At 31.2% G+C, this 20,122-nt stretch overlaps 1 protein-coding gene across 1 annotated transcript in view; it reads left to right on the top strand.

Moving 5' to 3' along the window:
* Nucleotides 1-7,039: 7,039 nt before the first annotated feature.
* Nucleotides 7,040-20,122, top strand: part of LOC123664428 (zwei Ig domain protein zig-8-like) — an 82,219-nt gene continuing 69,136 nt past the window's right edge. The window contains exon 1 of the mRNA XM_045598970.1: nt 7,040-7,172. Within this exon, the coding sequence (XP_045454926.1) occupies nt 7,040-7,172 (133 nt within the window). The remainder of the gene's footprint in view (nt 7,173-20,122) is intronic.

The raw sequence follows: 20,122 nt of genomic DNA, 5'->3' as shown, positions 1-20,122 counted from the left end.
AGCTAGAACTTCACACTGCAGTTATATATATGATGGATAATATATTTTTTAAATTTTTATATAAGATCTCATCGTCTAACTTCAATTTCACTGAGTTTTGAACTAGTGTCTTAGTTGATTTTATTTCAATTACTAGACAGAAAGTATTATAAATTTTTGGGAAAACCGCTTTATTTTTGACTAATTATTATTATTCAATCACGTCGCTATATAGCTAAGTTTGAAATCATTTACTGTCACCTAAATAATTAATAAATATGTGATTCAAGTATATTATTCACTTTATTTCTAATTACCAATCACGAAGCATAATTACCCTTTTTATACACTAATTACCGTGTGTTTTATATCTCATCACCGTTCGACGGAAATTTTCAGCTTTAGATTCAGACCTATATATCATTTCAAATACTGTGCGCTTGATTTATTTCGTTAATCTGCACTATAAACTTTAGGTTAAATCAATAAAAGTTGTAATTGAAAGAAATATTTGACCTTAATTTACAAACCCTGAATATGTCTATCTTAAAATATTCACCCATATACTTGTATAAGTAAATCCTCTTTAGCGTACCTCGATTTGAGGTCTGTAATGCATAAATCATAACTTGAAGAAGTCAACGGGAAACTATTAACAAAGGATTTAACATCACTTCCCGCTTGCATTGCTTGAGTTAAATATTGTAACTTATCGACATTATCGATATCTACGTTTTCATATATTTTCTTAAATGAACCCCAAAAAGCTAGCCAATGTTTTATATTGCCGTCAAATTTTGTTAACTCCAACGTTGGGAGTTTGTGGCTTTTCTTATTTTCAACTACCTCACTGCCATGGTTTTTTATAATGTTTTCGAAAATCGTTTGGCATAAGGCCCACTTCGCCTCATATTTTCCGGCCTCGTCATACTCTCTATCAATTAAATTTTGGCTATCTTCCCTTTCGGGTTCTTGAAATAAAAATGTTCTAACCTCATTGTTAAGTACTTTTAACATTTCATAATATGACTTTAGTAGCTTAAAAGATGCTATAATATCGTTCTTATTTATATTTTTGTTTGTTGTGAGACTTTCGAAATTGTTGGCCGTGCGCGTGAATTGTCGCCTCATGGCCGTGCGCTCTTTCGATTTTGTATCCATAATTAATAACTCCAATCGCTTACCTTTTTCTTTTGTCACGGTCGCCAAATGTGGTTGCGCGATGGTTAGAATACGATCGCCGCTGTATTTCAATCAATTTAAGCAAAATTGAATTTATTTCAGTCGCAGCCAAAAAAGAAACGCACATACTTCTTCGATAACTTTATTAAGTCTAAGCCATAGAGTAAAGACATTTTGACTCTGGCACTTTCCTGTACAGTTGCCATAAAAAAAAAATAAAAAAAAGTAATACAATTTATTGTCTATTCAATCACAGTTACATAATTTAAAACTTAAAATATAAATAAATAAATATCATATAACATACACACACGGTCGTCTGTTCCTATGGCAAGCAACTTAATGCTTGTGTTACAGGTAACAGCCGACTGTTATAATTATATTTTTTTTTTGATAAACATACATAGAAATAATACATATATAAATATATAAATACAAATATTATATTACACCCAGGTTCAGGCGGGAATCGAACCCACAACCCGCAGAACAGAAAGCTAAATAGCACTAGCACAGCATAGCACTACAAACTGCGTCAACGGGCTAGTCAAAATACAGTTTTTTAATATTTTATTATTACATAATTCTGTTAAAAAACCAGATGGACTCGCTATTGTTCCATAACCTTTATCTCAGTACATGAAAAATATATTAAAATCTTTACCTATACTCAAAAACGGTTCGTTTTATTTACAAACCGTTTAGTTACTAACATGACATTACCCGTTAAATGTAGAAATCGGGATTAAGCCGACGAGCCGATTTTTAGAATAGAACCGTTTAGTTTATACTTATATATAAATCAACTTAAAAAAATAGGGCATTAGCTTAAAATTATACTTTTAACTCACCAATCAAGAATCAATTACATCAATATATTTTGATAAACGTTCAAATATTTATAAACTAATTAAGAGTGTTACGGCTTAACTCTATGTTATCGTTAATAGGACTGGCCTTTGTCCAGCATTGGAATATTCATAGCCTATTATTTACGCTTAAACAGAATCTTATTGTAAACTGCAGCGAAATCTAGTTACGGGCAGTTCAATTTAATATCGAGTTTTGTTCTGAATAGTAGCATATTCGTATGATAATCAAAATCAAAATCAAAAATAGCTTTATTCAAATAGGCTCCAAGAGCAGTTTCGAATCGTCATTTTACAAATTAAAACTTTAAAAACAAATTATTATTTTTGTAAAAGTGAAGCTACCACTGATTCGGAATGTAGATTCTGCAGAGAAGAATCGGCAAGAAACTCCGCAGTTACTTTTTTGAAAATAATATATAAACTGTGTTTTAGTACAAAATTAGAGACATGTTGCATGAAATACAGCGTCACTAAGTCCACACATCTTTATCAACTATGTAATCCTGCACCGAGTAATAAGCTTGTATATAATAATTGAAGTCATCTTCAGAACGTAAATTTTAATAAGTAATGCTTCATATTATGATATAACAGCGTTTGGAAAATCTGTCACGTGATCGTTAAAACTTTAGAATTAATTTCGAGCTACATTAAAAGTTTGATAAAATCTTTGGCGTAGTGGTGTATAAAAGCGTTGGACTGCTGGTCGTGGGTTCGATCCTTGGGATGGATATTCGTATTTGTATAATACTTGTGTATTTATTCAATTTTTTTTTCCCATAAAAATCTTTCACCTGGTATGAAAAAAAAAACTTTAAAAAAATCGGCAAGAATAGATCCAGCTGTTCTTATTTTTACGTTAGAAATTATTTATTTTTAAATTAATCACGAAATATTCGACCAACTACCAAGAAACCATTAACTGTCTCAAACTAAGAGCTCATAATAAGGCCCCAGTATTTTTATACCCGTAAAACTTCTGAATTAGCAAGTTTACCTTAAACCCTAAACTTCTGAAAGTTCCGTACCATTAAAATACTTTTGGATCATTCCGAGTTAACGTGCAAGTTTTAATGTCTTCTAAGAAAATTCTCTTTTGTTGCTGTCACGGGTGGTCGCGAAAAACAAGTACACATAATGTTTGAAAATCTTCGTTGGAAGTTTTAAAAAACGTTGGTGGAGTTCTTGAGGGTTAAGATAACTTCTAGAACTTTCGTTTTTGTTTTGTTTATAGTTATCAATATTAAATTAAAATTATATTTCTTAACTTCAGGTTACATCACATAGTTTTACGAATAATAATTGATTTGTTTCGTACATGTAAATACGAGAGACTTTTCTGGATTCCTTAATTCTTGATTTAATTGAGTTATAGTGCGCTTGTAAATATATATATTTTTTGTATAAGCACGCAAAATCCCAAAGTGCGAACTATAAAACTGAACATATTTGGCTTAAACTTAATACTTCGTTGGGTTAATAAATAAAATTAAGAACTTAGTCATTAATTAAATTAAAAAAAGCATCATACTTTATCAAGATAAACGATTTTGATGTTAAAATATGTATAATAATTGTGTTTGCTCGCAAACGAAAAAAAACCGACTTCAATTACATCTACGATTAATACAACGTAGATCGACGAAAAAATGGTCAAGTAACTACGCGTTATCAAAGATTACTCAAAAAGTAGTTATCAGATCTCAATAAAATTTATATGTGACCACATGACAAACATCAGCTTTCGATTAAATTATTAAAATCGGTAAACCCAGTAAAAAGTTATTGCGGATTTTCAAGAAGTTCCTTCGATTTCTCTGGGATCCCATCATCAGATCCTGGTTTTCTTATCATGGTACTAAACTAGGGATATCTTCTTTCCTACAAAAAAAGAATTATCAAATCGAATCAGTAAAAAGTTATTGCGGTATAATACAACGTAGGTCGACGAAAAAAGCGTCAAGTAAAAACGCATTATTAGATATAACTCGAAAAGTAATTGTTAGATCTCAAATAAATTTAAATGGGACCAATTGACACACACCACCTTTCGATTTAAAAAAAATTGTCGAAATCGGTCTACACTGTCAAAAGTTCTGATGTAACATACATAAAAATATATAAAATATACAGTCGAATTGAGAACCTTTTTGAGTGTTTTCAGTTGTTTTCTACAATATTTAGGAGCGTTGACTTATCTCTTTTGTAAGACGCTTAATATTTTGTAAGAAATTTTGCACAAAACACAATTCCCCTAAGAGTATTGATTTAAGCTGTGATTGCCTGTCATCCATTTGTTATTAAGTAGATTAATTTGTATTGTATATTTAATTTAATACAGTAAGGCGAATTACTATTAAGCTATGCAAAATTAATAATCTCCTTAAATAAACATTTACTGAGAGTAACAACATTCATTGCTATTTGCATATCTCTCGTTTCCCTCGATTTTGTCGAAAGACTGAAGTTAAAATTATTTCCAATAAAATGGGAACATTAATAAAAGTTACAAATATTCTTGATTTAGTATTATATTCAATTTAACTTCAATAAAATGTATACACGCTTACACTAATACTACAGACACCTTTTTGTTACTTTTATGATTTTATGAAATGAATTGACGTACTTGCAGGACTCTTTTATCGTTACAATATAACAATTTCTAGGATTATTCGAAAAAAATCTAAGTCAAGATGTACTTTTACGAATATACAATATAAATTTAAATATTTATTTTAATAAAAAATATATTTTAAAATAAAATTTTCCAATAACAAAAGTAATTGATGAAATGACTTTTTTTCTACGCATGTATAACGCACCCTTTGAATTGTTAGTTTAAGAAATCTATATGAATACAAATAAATCATCGATATGTATATACGCTTACAACTTTAAAAAAAAACCGGCCAAGTGCGAGTCGGGCTCGCGCACCGAGGGTTCCTTACAAAATTATTAAAAATATTTTTTTTATTATATGATGTAACTAAGAATTTACGCTTTTCGCAATTTTTCCTTTATCTGTGCTATAAGATGTTGCTTAGAACCCTGTAGGTTTTGATTCCCTTGGGAGTGTCAAAATTTGCAGCATAAATGGCTGTATCTTTTGATTGCGTTGGCTTAGAAGTTTCTTTTTTTTCACAGCTCCAAGGGACAGTAGATTTAAGTATTTGATGTGAATTTCAGCATGATACCTTCATGCGTTCCTGAGAAAAGGGCCTTGACAGACAGACGGACGACAAAGTGATCCTACATGAGTTTTTTGTAGGTACAGGACCCTAAAAACCAAACCACACACTCAATAATGGAGGTGTGTGAAATGTAACGAGATTGAACTCATTAAAATTTCAGTTATTCGCTATAACCGTAGCGCCAAATGATCGATTAAGAAAACAGTTAGCAAATTAAGATTAAATTTTGAATGTTTGCGTTACTTTGCATGTACGTACTGAATAATGAAATACATGAATTGAATTTGCTCATATTTTTTAGAATATTTTTAAAATAAAAATATAAAACTTTATTTTACAGACGTTTGACGCTTTGTTATAAAATAGTAAGTGGATGTGTCAGAGTATGTATTATTAAAATACTAATAAAAGTTACCTGGCAACCCAGTAAAATAATAGGCAACCCAAGGGCTACACATTTTATAGGTTTCATACTATCAAGTCAGATTTTTTTTAATAATTGTGTTTGCTGGCAAACGAAAAAAAAACCGACTTCAACTACATCGGCAAGTAATGCAATGTAGGTAGACGAAAAAATAGTCAAGTAAATATGCATTATCAAAGATTACTCCAAAAGGTGTAATCAGATCTCGACTAGCATGTGACCACATGATAAACATTGGCTTTTGGTTAAATTAAAAATCATCAAAATCGGTACACCCAGTAAAAAGTTATACGAATTTTCGACGATTTCGCTCGATTTATCTGGGATCTCATCATTACCACACCTATGATATCTCCTTTGCAACATATATATATATATATACGGTCGAATTGAGTAACCTCCTCCTTTTTTGAAGTCGGTTAGTTAAAAAAATCTCTGCTAGGCTGAACCAAAACAAGGAACTTTAACAAAATCTTATAAACACATGATATTCCAATGCAAGTAAAGCCTCAGTCAACAATTAGTTTCAATTATTAAATAATCACAAACAATGTGACGGCTTCGATCCCACCTCAAGACCTCTGAAACTCTGTTGACTTCAGTATTTGCATCGTTATTAGTGTATTTTAATTAAAATTCCCTCAACCATGTCTTAAAGTGTAACGAGTATTGGCACTGTGAATGTTCTCATTAAAATTTTATCATCATTGAAACACGAATAAAACATATCGAAGCCACTTTTATGTCTTTTATTGCTATAGTTCTGGATCCTGTAATGGTATGAACAATTGTGAGAAGGCAATTAATTTCCATTGTCTCTATAATTGGTAAAATATTTTACTTTTTTTAACTATGTAGATTTTCCCGTATATTAGATGTAGATTCGTTTTTATGGCTTTTTTATAATATTGTCGATATTAGTATAATTGCTATAGTCATATTGAAGAATCGAAATCAATTCAGTTAATTTTGTAATGTAAGTACAAAACTTTGAGATATAATCACGTTAATTTTTACAATTTTCAATATTTTTTATTACGATTTAAAATATTTAATCTAGAGAAATGTACTGTCTATAGTGAAGACTTCGTTCGCCTTCTCATTAAGTTTATAAGATAGGGTATTATGCCAGCTTAAAGTGAGCCGTAAATTCAGAGGTTTCTACACATTCTGTATTTCAAGTCATTTGGACGATAGCTACAATGACTACGATGTTTATAATTTCTGACCTGTCCAACTTAATATCTTAAAATATTCATTGAAGAATATTTCAAAAACTCTCTGACAGCAACGAACGAATGAAACCAGTTCATATAAAGAACCTGAGATCAATATCCCTTGTTCCAGACAATGAATCAAATCGACCCATTTAACATCTCATACAACGAATGGATGCGTGGGCTCACGAGGCGATGACGTGGCTAGTCGAGATGAGAGCGGCCCGCCTGCTGGGCTACCGGCTCAAGATTGGTCTGGTGGTCATCATCATCATGGTACTGGGGTTCTTCAACGAAAGTCAAGGTTAGTGACTAGTGATAAAGTAAAAAAAAAATATAACAATTGTGTTATAACTTATATCTATTTAGCTACAAATACAATGACAACAATACAAATGAAAAACTATTTTTTTTTGCTAAGTGCAAAGTTCTGCTACTTTTCAATGTTTTCTAATACTTTATATTTATATATACTTATAAAGTTTTTACGAAAAAAAAAAATACGTTAGGAAAATTTTAGAGAAATGTAGAAATTTTCAGAAAACGTTACGGAATTAATAAAGAGAGACGCCGCGTTGGCGTAGCGGTCACAGCCATGGATTGTACCTCTTGCGCTGGCGGTTGCGGGTTCGATCCTGGCACATGACAAACATTTGTATTGGACATACAGGTGTTGGCCATGGTCTGGGTGTTTGTGCAGTCCTTGTGGGTCTTCCTACCGTGCCTCGGAGAGCACGTTAAGCCGTCGGTCCCGGTTGTTATCATGTACACCTGATAGCGATCGTTACTCGTAGTAGGGAATATATCTGCCAACCCACATTGGAGTAGCGTGGTGGATTAAGCTTTGATCCTTCTCCTACATGGAGAAAGAGGCCTATGCCCAGTAGTGGGATATTACAGGCTGACGCGTTAAGATTAATTATTATTTGAACTTTTCGCGTTATGACAGTTCGCTCGAAGGCAATGTGTGTTATAAATATAAAGGTTATATACTAAAATATCGTGTATGTAAAGTTAACGATAACACCAGTTTAAAGGACTACGTTATTATTAGGACTACAATTATGAGAAAATACGAGTAATCGGTCACACTAAATATGATTTTCTTTACTAAATGAACGACAGGCGTACTCTTAGTTGTTTCACATAATTCGTAATTAACCCATCAGTCAGTTTTTACATGAAAATAAATGTTCTTTATAATTCAAGGCAATAATCTATACAAATAAATCAAATTGGAGTGTCTGTTTGTAATATTAAAATAACCGCTTTTTTACTAGATGCATATGGATGTATACACACGCAAAATAGGCGCACTGAGACGTCAAGTTGCGGAGGATAGCCCGTGAAAAATCAATCAATGGATGTATACACGGTCTATCTGTCTACCTGTTTGTTCCGGCTAATTTATTAAGCGGCTGCGTCGATTTTGACGCTACTTTCATTGGCAGATAGCTGATGTCATAAGCAGTAACTTAGGCTACTTTTATTTTAGAAATTTATTTATTTTATAACTCGGCGAACTGTACAATAATTTTTTTGTTAGGATCCACGCAGACGAAGTCGCGGGCACATATAAATAAAAATGAATGTTGCTAAGCGCATAACTCGAGAATGGCTCGATCATTTCGGCTAATTTATTTTTTGTATGTTCTTTAAGGCCACGGAAGGTTTTAATATTAAAAAATAAAAAATAAATAAAAACAATTACCATTAACTTTAGACAGAACGAATCCGGGCAACTAGTTGATCATAAAAACATTTCATTAGCGCCCGAAAACTAATATTGAGTGCTAAGTCTATGATTATTTATTAGTCGGTGATGATATTTTTCTCAAAGAGCTCGGAACCTCTTCAATAAAGATCGGAATCTATAAGATATAAAAAATCAAATATTCCTGCCTCTAAAAAACACAATTTCCTAAGTTGTAAAATATTTTATTGTCTACGGAATAAAATATTACGTTAAGAAATGAGCAATGGCGAAACGTTTAAAATAAATGATTTGTAAAGATAAAATTCAAGATTGAAATATCGCAGTTCACCAGCTTTAACATTTAGGTGTGGCTAATGTTTCACTATTATAAGCCATAATCCACAATACGATCTTGTAAATCCTAAAGGCTGTTTTGGCCGGCTTTTTTATTTGTATTATGTGCCTGCCTAACACCCGCTCTGGAGTTGTAATGCGTGCGCTATGTCGACTCTTACACATCGACGGTTTACGGGTTCAATTCCCGTTCGGGTTGAATATTTGTATATGACCAAATATTGCTATTTGGTTTAAATGTCTATCCATGTGAGTCCCCCCGTCGTGTCTTAGGGAGCACGTTAAGCTGTCGGTTCCAGTTGTAATCTTACATAACCCTGATAGCGGTCGTTCTAGGGAAAAAATCCATTAAGCTCCCTTATCCTACATGGAGGAAGAGGCCTATGCCCAGCAGTGGAATGTTACGGACTGAATCCCGCAGGGACCTAGGGACAGTCGACCGAATGTGTATCTAAAATATATTTTATAATTCAGATTGTGACATTCCACTGCTGGGCATGAGCCTAGTTTGTAGGTAGGAGAGATAAGAGAAAATACATTTAATTACTTATTTTTAATATGTAAAGACATTTTCTTGAAGGTAATAAATAGTCTATAGGTAATATTAGTTGTTTCAGTTCAATTTAATTAATTTTATCAGAAATATTTATTATAAAAAAAATGCACAGTATAATAAACCTCAAAAGTTTATGTTTAATTATGGTATAAAACAAAACAATTCAAATAATATTATTACATAATTATGTATATTACAAATTGAATAACAAAAAAATACTTTGGTAATTTTCCTACTACTAATAATAAATTCTTAATAATTCAAGTTATTTTTCTACTGCCAAAAATAGACCGACCCCGAGTGTTATTAGTGAAGCGGATTTGTAAAAATAAATAATAATAAATACTCAGAAAATCAACTCCGAACGATATTATAGACAGTGAATTATAAAAATAATACATAATATTGAGTTGGGCGGTTTTGAGGTTTTGATAAAAACAAAATATGGCTCCAGGAGCAGATAATTGAAATTGAATAAATATTTGTTTACATATACGGCTTTCATTTTCTTATGAATCTTTTAATAGGAAATAATCTAATGAAAATTAGTTAAATATGTTCTCGTATTTTTTGACGTGATTTTATTGTTTTTATTTAATCGCTGTCGTGTCCCTATAAACGTTTTTACCATTAGATAATCTAATTATTATTAATATTTGTAAAACATCCATAAACTACAACGTCATCTAACAATAATATTAATTTAACGCAGATAAAGCCACGTAGAATGTGTAGCCTTACAAATGCGGTTTAAATTCGCACATTTGCATTCAATTTACTTACAGTGTAACGGATTTATACCTAATACGGAATAGTGTTTGTGATCAAAAACAGGCCAGCTTGTATTCCAATTACTCGATTCTAAAGCCTAATTAGTGGTCTTCGCGTCGGGACATTAATCGAACATTACTTAGTTTTTACGACCACATTCACTTAAATGTGACTGCTGACTGCAGAGGCTGGATATTAGTGGGTGTACGAATAGGCTGCATAATGCGCTATTCGATTTGAATCAGATCGTAGTTTGGAATCGTTCGATTTTTTATTGAAAAGTTGATTTGGATTTCCTTTTTTTTTCAATTTCAGTTTTAATTGGAAAACTGGTGTGTCACTGTTCATTTTCTTTATTGGAACGAAGTGCCTTATCACGCTGTATACGTACTGCGCGGAATGGGAGTGAAATCGAAAAAACGTAACAAGACTTTTCTCGACACTTCTTGCTATTGTTTATTGTTTTTTTTTTATTGTATTCGTCAACTTCAAAAATTTCATTAGAACATAACAATGTAAAATCTCAATTAACGCAGTTAGAAACAAAAGTAAATATTGATAAGAAAAAAATTGAATTACTAGAAACCAACATGCAGGAATTAAAAGTTAACCCGATTCCCTCGACCCAGAATAATGACATATATACAAACGAAAAATTAATTCGTGAAGTCCAAGAACGCAAAAAAAGAGAAAATAATATCATTATTATGGGAATTTCTGAAAATGACTCCACTAACGCAAAAGAGAGAGATTCTCAAGATGAGACTGAGGTACTTAAAATATTGGAGCAGATAGTAACAGACATTCCAAAACCAATTAATATTTTTCGTATAGGTAAGTATAATCCAGGGAAAGCTCGTAAAATTAAAGTCTGCTTTGAGAAGTCAGAGACAGCATTATCAGTTCTTAAAAGCCGTAACAAGTTGTCAAAAAATTTGAAAATATTTTCTGACCAAACTCCCACCCAATATAAATTTTATACACTTATAAAAGATGAGCTAAACAAACGCATATCCAAGGGCGAAACCGATATAACAATTAAATATGTTAACGGAACGCCGGCTATTGTCAAAACTCCTACAAAAAACTCCAATCAGCAACAATAAATATTAATGCAACTAACACCATAAATTAATAAAAATAAATAATAAATAAGCCTTTTTATTTCTCATTTCATTTAGCATACATTTTCGTTGACAAATAAATTATCATATAGTTTGTTACATTATAATTACCTTACCAATTAACTAAAAGAAAAAATATCTCTATAAATTAAATTAAAATCATAATTGCGATAAAATGTTTATAGCTTTTAAAATTAATTATTAAAAAAATTTACATTTAAAATTTCATTCTTATAAAAAATATATATAAACGATATAATAAGTATTTAAGTTTATTAATAATTGCGAAATATGAATAGAAAATATTGAAAAAAAATTGATCAATAAATTAAAATTATCAATAGCTTAAAAAATAAATGAGAACCCCTCTATAGGGTAAAGGCCTCCTCCATTTGTGACCACAGATTTCTATTCTTTGCTCCAATATGCCATTCCTTTCCTGCTATAGCTTGGATATCATCGACCCATCTTTTGCTCGGTCTTCCTCTCTTTCTTTTCCCCTTGGGTCCTTCCCATATCACCACTCGTTTGGTCCATCGAGTATCGTGCATTCTAGCCAGATGTCCTGCCCATTTCCATTTCAATTTCATAGAGTGATGTAAGAAGTCTATTAATTTTGTTCTTTTTCTTATGATGCTGTTACGTGTTTTGTTTATTCTTCTTATAGATAGGATTGATCTTTCCATTGCTGCTTGGCATGTTCGTATTTTTTCTTTTATCTGTTTAGTGAATATCCAAGTTTGTGAACCGTACGTAAGGCAGGGAAGAATACCACTATCCATTACTACCTTTTTAATATAAAGCGGCAATTCTCCTTTAAATATCTCTCTGTGGGCCCAGAATTTTTGCCATGATATATTTATTCTTCTTAATATTTCTTCAAAATTATTGTTAGAATGGAATGATACTTGTTTTCCAAGGTAAATATAGGAGTCAACATAGTCCAGGTATACGTTTCCAATTTTAATAGGTGTTTTTGTAGAATTTGTCATCAGTTTTGTTTTATCTAGGTTCATTTCCAAACCAACTTGTTCACTCTCTAGTTGTAGTGATTGAATCATTTTTTCAAGTTGTGCACCGGATTCTGAGAATAATATTATGTCGTCTGCGAAGCGGAGGTGACTAAGGTGAGTATTTTTTATCTGGATACCGAGGTCTTTCCAGTCGAGGTTTTTAAATATGTTTTCTAGCACCGCTATAAAGAGTTTAGGCGATAGAGGGTCGCCTTGCTTCACACCTCTTTTGATTTTTATTTCTGGACCACTAGTTTCTAATTTCACTCTGCTTGTGCTCCTCTCATAGATGTCTCGTATTATGTTGCAGTACGTTTGGTCTATTTTATTATCTGCAAGGGCTTTCCAGATTGATTTATGTGAGATAGAGTCGAATGCCTTCTGATAATCCACAAAGGCTAGGTAGAGAGGCCTTTGAAATTCTTTATATTTTTCTAAAATATTTTCGAGGACATGAATGTGGTCGATTGTTGAGTAGCCCTTTCTAAAACCTGCCTGCTCTACTGGCTGATTTTCATCGATTTTTTCAGTTACTCGACTTAATATGCAGGATGAGAAGAGTTTATATAGACTGGGCAAAAGGCTAATAGGTCTGTAGTTTTTTATATTTTTTGGATCGCCTTTTTTGTACAATAATATTATGTTCGACTTTGTCCATTGCTCAGGCACTCTCTGTTCTTCGGTAATTTTATTAAATAACATGGTTATTACTGGTGTTAGAATTGTTGTTCCGAGTTTTATTGCTTCGTTTGGGATTCCATCAGGGCCAGGACTCTTTTCTGGTTTTAGTTTCTCTATTTGCTGCGCTATCTCTTTTTCATTCCATACAAGAGCGGTAGATTCTTTTTGAGAGTAGAAACTGTGAGGTCCGACGTGGTCGCATGTGCTTTTTTGATCATAGAGATTTTCGAAAAATTTTGTAGCTATTTCAAGTATATTATCTCTACTAGTTGTACTGGTAGAGTTTTCTGTTAAACTTGATATCCAAGATTTACATGTGCGGAGCTCTTTATATGCTCGTTTGCAGCTTCTACTTTTAACTAGATGTTTCTCTATTATGTCTGATCTGTACATGTTGTAGTCTTTTCTAATGTTTTTATTAGTTTTTTTGTAAATTAAGCTAAGATTCCTTCTATCTTCTGAATTTTTTGGCTTCAAAATTTGTAACTGATGGCGTTGTTTAATTAGATTTAAAGTTTCTTCAGTAAGAATTGTATTTGCCTTGGTTTTCTTTACTTTTTTATCCATTTTTAGGCTTTCCAATATACATTTTTCTAATATATTATAAACAGTTTGACCCGAATATGTATTACCTATCTTTATAGCTTCTATGTTATTTTTTAATTTCTGTAAAAAAAAATCAGCATGATTTTGATTTGTTAGTGTGTAATTTGGAGACTTGTATTTTATTCGGCTTTTTTTCATTGGTATAAGTGATATTTTTGATCTAATCATTCTATGGTCTGAAGAAAACATAATGCAGTTTAGAACTTGCACGTCATGGAATCGTTTAGGAAAATTTGATAATATATAATCTATTTCGTTTGTAGTTTTTTGGTCTGGCGATTTCCATGTCCATTTCCGGCTGGGGTTTTTCTTAAAAAAAGTGTTCATAATGGACAAATTATATTCTTGAGCATAATGTATTAATTGCTGTCCTCTTGGGCTTCTAAATCCGTAACCAAATTTTCCAAAGATATGACCGTCCAAAGGGTTCGTTTTTCCCACTCTCGCATTAAAATCGCCCATTACTATTACATTTTTGCTGCAATTTTGGTGAGCTTTATTTAAAGTATTATAAAAATCATCTATCTCTGAAACTTCACACTCTTCGGTGGGTGCATAAACCTGAATAATTGATATTGTGAAGCTATTTATTTCTATGTCTAAGAGTGCTACTCGCTCTGAAAATCCTCTGAAGCTTTTTATACAGGGTTTGAGATACTTTTTCACGATGAAGCCAACTCCATGCCGTCCTTTTGTTTGTCCGTTATAACACAATATAAAATTTTCATATTCATCAATACCATAACCCAATTTTCTTACTTCTGACAGTCCAATGACGTCATATTTGATGTTTTTTAACGCGTTTGTTAATTCTATTAATTTTGTACTACTTGCTAACGTTCTCACATTATATGTACCAATAAAAAAAGTTATTTGTTGTTTTCTTCTTTTGTGTATTTATTTCGTATTTTCTAGGAGGGTTGTAGTTGTGCACGTTGTACACCATAAATTACCAAGTAGTAAATGATTATCAAGAATTACACACTGAAAAGTCACGGTTATCCTTCTTATACTTAAATGCCCGCAGCATTAAGAAAAAAGGCAAGTTAGATGAATTAAAATGCATTTTAAAATCCATACCAACAACCATTCATATCATCCTACTCTCTGAAACTTGGATAGCGTCAGAAGATCAAGCCTCACAACTACAGATAGAAAATTATAAACATTACTACAATTTCAGAACAGACGTTAGGGGAGGTGGAGTATCGGCTTACGTACATAATAATCTAAAGCACAGACTTATTGAGTCAACTTACCAAGGTGGGAACAATTACCTGTGGGTACACATTGAACAATGTGCGGTAGATATTGGATTAGTTTACAAGCCTGGTGATACAAACTTTGAACAATTTATAAAGGACTATGACAGCCAACTACAACAACGTAAAAGATCGATAGTATTTGGGGATTTTAATATCAACCTATTGGAAAATAATAAACGACTAACCGAATATAAACAAATAATACAAGAATCAGGGCATAGGCTGCTAAACAAAATTCATAAATCACACTGCACAAGAGACTCTACTACAAAAAAATCGATCATAGATCACGTGAGCACAAATTTGAAAACGAATAATTTCAACGTTGCTATTATTAATTCATCGTTTTCAGACCACAAAAACATATATGTTCAATTGAATAAATTTAAAACTCCAAATAAAATACGAACCACCTATGAATCAATCGATTACACAAAGTTGTATCGCTCCTTAGAGTCAACGCAATTAATTAACTCAATAAAGAACTACACAGAACTTGAAAATTTAATAAAATAACATGTTATTGACTGTAAAGAAACAAAAACCAAAATTTTGAACAATATACGAGACGATTGGATAAACAAGGACATTATCGATGGAATAAGTCAAAGGAACTTTTTGTGGACGCAATATAAAAACAATCCTAGCAATGAGTATATTAAAACTAAATTCTATTCAAAGAGAACTGAAATAGCTGAACTGATACAAAGTACAAAGGACTTATACTATTATAAACTTTTTACAAACAATACAAAGAATCCAAAAAAGACCTGGACTTTAGTTAATAAATTATGTATGAATAAAACAAATCAAAGTTGTGCTCCCTCCAAAATAAAAGTAGAATCAAAAATAATTTGTGATATAAAGGATATTTGTAACGTTTTTAATAAATATTTCGCAACAATAGGTTCCCTATTGGCTAAAAAAATTCCAACACAATATCACAACATTCTACACCCGATTCATACAATCAATGAACATAACAATCATGAACTTAAAACATTTAAGCCATGTAGTTCCAGTGAGATTGAGAGACTTATAGGGGATCTAGATTCGAATGCTAGTACTGGTATAGACAAAATTAGTACAAAAGCGTTAAAATGTTTATGTAGCTCTATATCAAAAAGTCTGGCACACTGTTTTAACAAGCTCATGTCTGAAGGGATATTCCCAGACTCATTAAAGATTGCAAAAATAACCCCTATTCATAAATCTGGTTCCTTATTAGACCCAGAAAATTATCGTCCGATATCTGTACTACCCGTTCTCTCAAAAATTTTAGAAAAATTAATTCACAACCGCTTGGTTACGTATTTGGATTCTTTTGATTTCATATCTGAACGGCAATACGGTTTTAGAGCTAGAAGCAACACTACCGCTGCAACTGTGGATCTAGTGACCAAAATAAGGCAGAACTTAGATAGAAAGAACATAGCTTTGGGAGTATTTATTGACTTAAAAAAAGCCTTTGATACCGTCAGTCATAAACTTTTATTACAAAAACTTAAAAACATTGGTGTCAAGAGCGCTGTACTTGAAATGTTAAAATCATACCTAACAAACAGATTGCAGGTCGTCAAGATTGGTGACATCCAAAGCAGTGCTTTACCTGTCACCTGTGGAGTCCCACAGGGCTCTATTTTGGGACCGCTTCTATTTTTAATTTATGTAAATGATATTGCAACTTTAAAACTAAACGGTCATCTGACTTTATATGCAGATGACACCTGTTTATTTTATTTTGGTAGTAACATAAATGATATAATTGCTCAAGCTCAACAAGATCTAGATGTTCTATATAAATGGTTCAATCACAATCTTTTAACTATTAACGCTTCCAAAACTTGTTACATTGTATTTAAAACTAAAAATAAAATTATTGCACCGCATGATCCACTAACTGTTGACAACTTTCCGATTGAACAAAAAACATGTGAAAAATATTTAGGTTTACGAATAGACAATTATTTAACTTTTAAATATCAAATAGACTACATAAATAAAAAACTTTCTTCTTTAATTGGGTCACTTATAAATGTTTCAAAATGTATACCTGAGAAAATAAAATATAACATCTACAATTCTTTAGTAAAATCGCATTTATTGTATTTAATAGAAATATGGGGTAACACTGGCAAAACAAAACTACAAAAACTTCAAAGAAAACAAAATAAAATAATTAAAATACTTTTTCGATATCCGCCTTTGACACCAACAACTACACTTTATAAAGAAACGAATATTATGAACCTACGACAACTTTATGTGTATAATTCTTGTATTTTTGTAAGAAAAATTATTAGTAAATCCATGCATTCTAATTTGATATTTATAAAACAAAGCAGTAAACGTAGCACCCGTAGACCAAGCTTACTAGTTCTTCCAAAAGTAAGAACCAAATTTGCAAAAAAAAATATTACTTTCGATGGAGCACAACTTTATAACAAATTACCTTCTTATATAAAAAATGAGGGCTCAGTTAATGGATTTAAGTCTCAACTATCAAAGTATATTTTAGAGAATACCCACTTTTATAGTGATTAATAACAAATATAAAACGACTTATTTATACTATAATCCGTTAACTAAGTACCTACTTATAAGGCGAATATTTTTATTATACATTTATTATGTTGTTCTCATGTAAGTGAATTTTCTTTTTGAGAATAAATTCTTTAAACCTAAACCTATTTATTTATTCCATGTGCAGCTTTGTGCTTTTTACATATAAACTTTACTCTTTACATTATATCATTATATAAAAATAAATAAATTTTATTTAAAAAAAAAATTAATTTATCTCCGTTAACTTGATATTTTACAATATAAATTATGACTGTACAGCAAACGTCTATCAAAAAGCAAATTGAACTTCGTTCTGACCGGGAGTCCAAATCCTCACGCTGTTTTTTTTAACGGTTTTTGTATATTGATAAAATTTTACATTTTTAATTAGTTGTATATAAAACCTTTATACTTTAGTATATATTATGACTTTTATAATATTTAATGTTGCGATTAAATTAAAACTACTCGTACTTATGGTTTAATATGATTTGAAAAATATTTACGTTGGAATTCAATTGATAAAAAAATATTATTCCGTTACGCTGATAATAATTTTAAAAACATTTTGACTGAACGGAAAATATTGAACTACAGAACTATCTTTAAAGTATTTTATTTTCGAAAAATAATGACGAAAATATTCGTTTGATTACTTTCCCATTCCAAGAGCAATTTGTCTGATTTGACAAATAAATTCTTACAATAATAATAATTCCGTTTATTGAAGGAAATTGTAAGTTAAAACAAAATAGATATTGAAATGTAATTTTATTTTTGTATTTACAGTAATACATTTCTAAATCCACACATAATTATAATAAAATATCCAGTTAAAAACAACATGGTATATTTTTCGGTTCCATCCGCGTAATTTTCGATGGCGTGGTAATAACGAAATAAAAAACAGCCTATGTGTTATTCTGAATTTCTAGCAATTTATGTCCCAAGTTTAATTACTACACACTTTCAGCAATACTCTAAATTTCTCTCTTTCTATACACATATTATATAGTACATATTATTAGGACTCACATGGACATAAATATGAGTCATGTTCATATACATTTCGTAATTTCAATATCCGCTTTAAAACGCCAACTTAGAGTCTGCAAGCAAGCGTCTCAAGAAAACGCTCTTTTTTCGGCTCTTTTCGAACCTCGAACTACCCAGCATATATACAAAGACAATCTGTATGCATATGCATGTGCATGCGTATGCACATACGCATTTAAATTCAGTTTTTAAAAGTATTTCTAAACTTTACCTGTTAAAACAAAATAAAAAATTCTGTTATTTACTGCTGTAATTTTTACTGAATAAGCACTATCATCATTTCATTATTTATTTTAAAAACAGTAGTATTGTGATTTCACCTTTTCTCCTCGTCATCTTTTATTTATTCCATTTTTCCTGAATGCTTGAACAGCGATAGACAATGAAGAGATTTTGTCGTACGTATGAAATCAACAAGTATTAATCCAGCTAAAGATATAACAATAGTTAAACATACTTTGTCATGTTCTAGAATATACGTAAGCACATCGGACTGAAAATTAGAACCTATATGTCTTTCTAAAACCTACTGATAATGTTTCTTGTCTAAATCGTAGTATTGATAATATATTTCGCAAGCAAGTATTAATCCTACTGCATTTATTAGAAGCAACACAACATAATTCGTTATGTCCTAGAATGTATACAAATGTATCTGAGCTGATATTTATCAAAAGGCAACCATATCTAGCTGATAATAATCGAAATTAATTATTTCTTACAAAGAGCTACCAATAATGGCTTCTCTTTAAAATCAGGGTCGTGAGGATGTCTTTGTCCCGGGCACGAAAATGGCGCACTCTTCTTCGCGAAACAATCGACCAAGTGCACTGAACTGTTTTTGGTACACGATATTTTCCGGATCGTAAATTTAGCTACAAACTAAGATTCTACACTATAACAGTGGTTTTTAATCGATTGTTTGACTAAAGTATACAATATATATTTAGTTTCTGGTGCTAATTTTGTTCTAAATAGTAATTGTACATCGTCTGTCAAAGATTAGAAAAACAAAACCATATGGTGTCGTGGGACACCAGATAGAAAAGAAGTGCCATATTTTAAAATATTAATTTCAAGTTCTATTCGAGGTATAAAGAAAATAATTATTCGGGTATACATTTTTGTTATGATCCTTTTATCGATAAAAACAAACTGCAATAATAATAACAGTCATCACGTAGACTATACATTCGACACTGTATAGCCATCATACATAGACTATACAGAAAAGCCTTACGCTTTTTTTAACGTTACGGACGTTTTTTGCCGACTAGGATAATCCTACATAACGCCACACAAATGAAAAATTCATAGAAGTTAATTGTAACGAACCTGTAATACTTTTACTTTACTTTTGTGTTCATTTCGTGAACAAAAAATCTCATTAGAATTTTTATATAATACAGTGAATAGTTATTATTCATAGTAGAAGAAAATTTCCTTAATTCGTAATTGATATAATTGTGTTTGCAGGCAAACGAAAAAAAAACTGACTTCAATTATTTCGACAAGTAATACAACGTAGGTAGACAAAAAAATAGTCAAGAAAATGCGCATTATCAAA

Source organism: Melitaea cinxia, chromosome 22 (genome assembly GCF_905220565.1).
Source record: "Melitaea cinxia chromosome 22, ilMelCinx1.1, whole genome shotgun sequence".
NCBI classification, from domain to species: domain Eukaryota; kingdom Metazoa; phylum Arthropoda; class Insecta; order Lepidoptera; family Nymphalidae; genus Melitaea; species Melitaea cinxia.
Note: the sequence above shows the minus strand (reverse complement) of the source record. Positions and strands in the feature narration are given on the sequence as shown.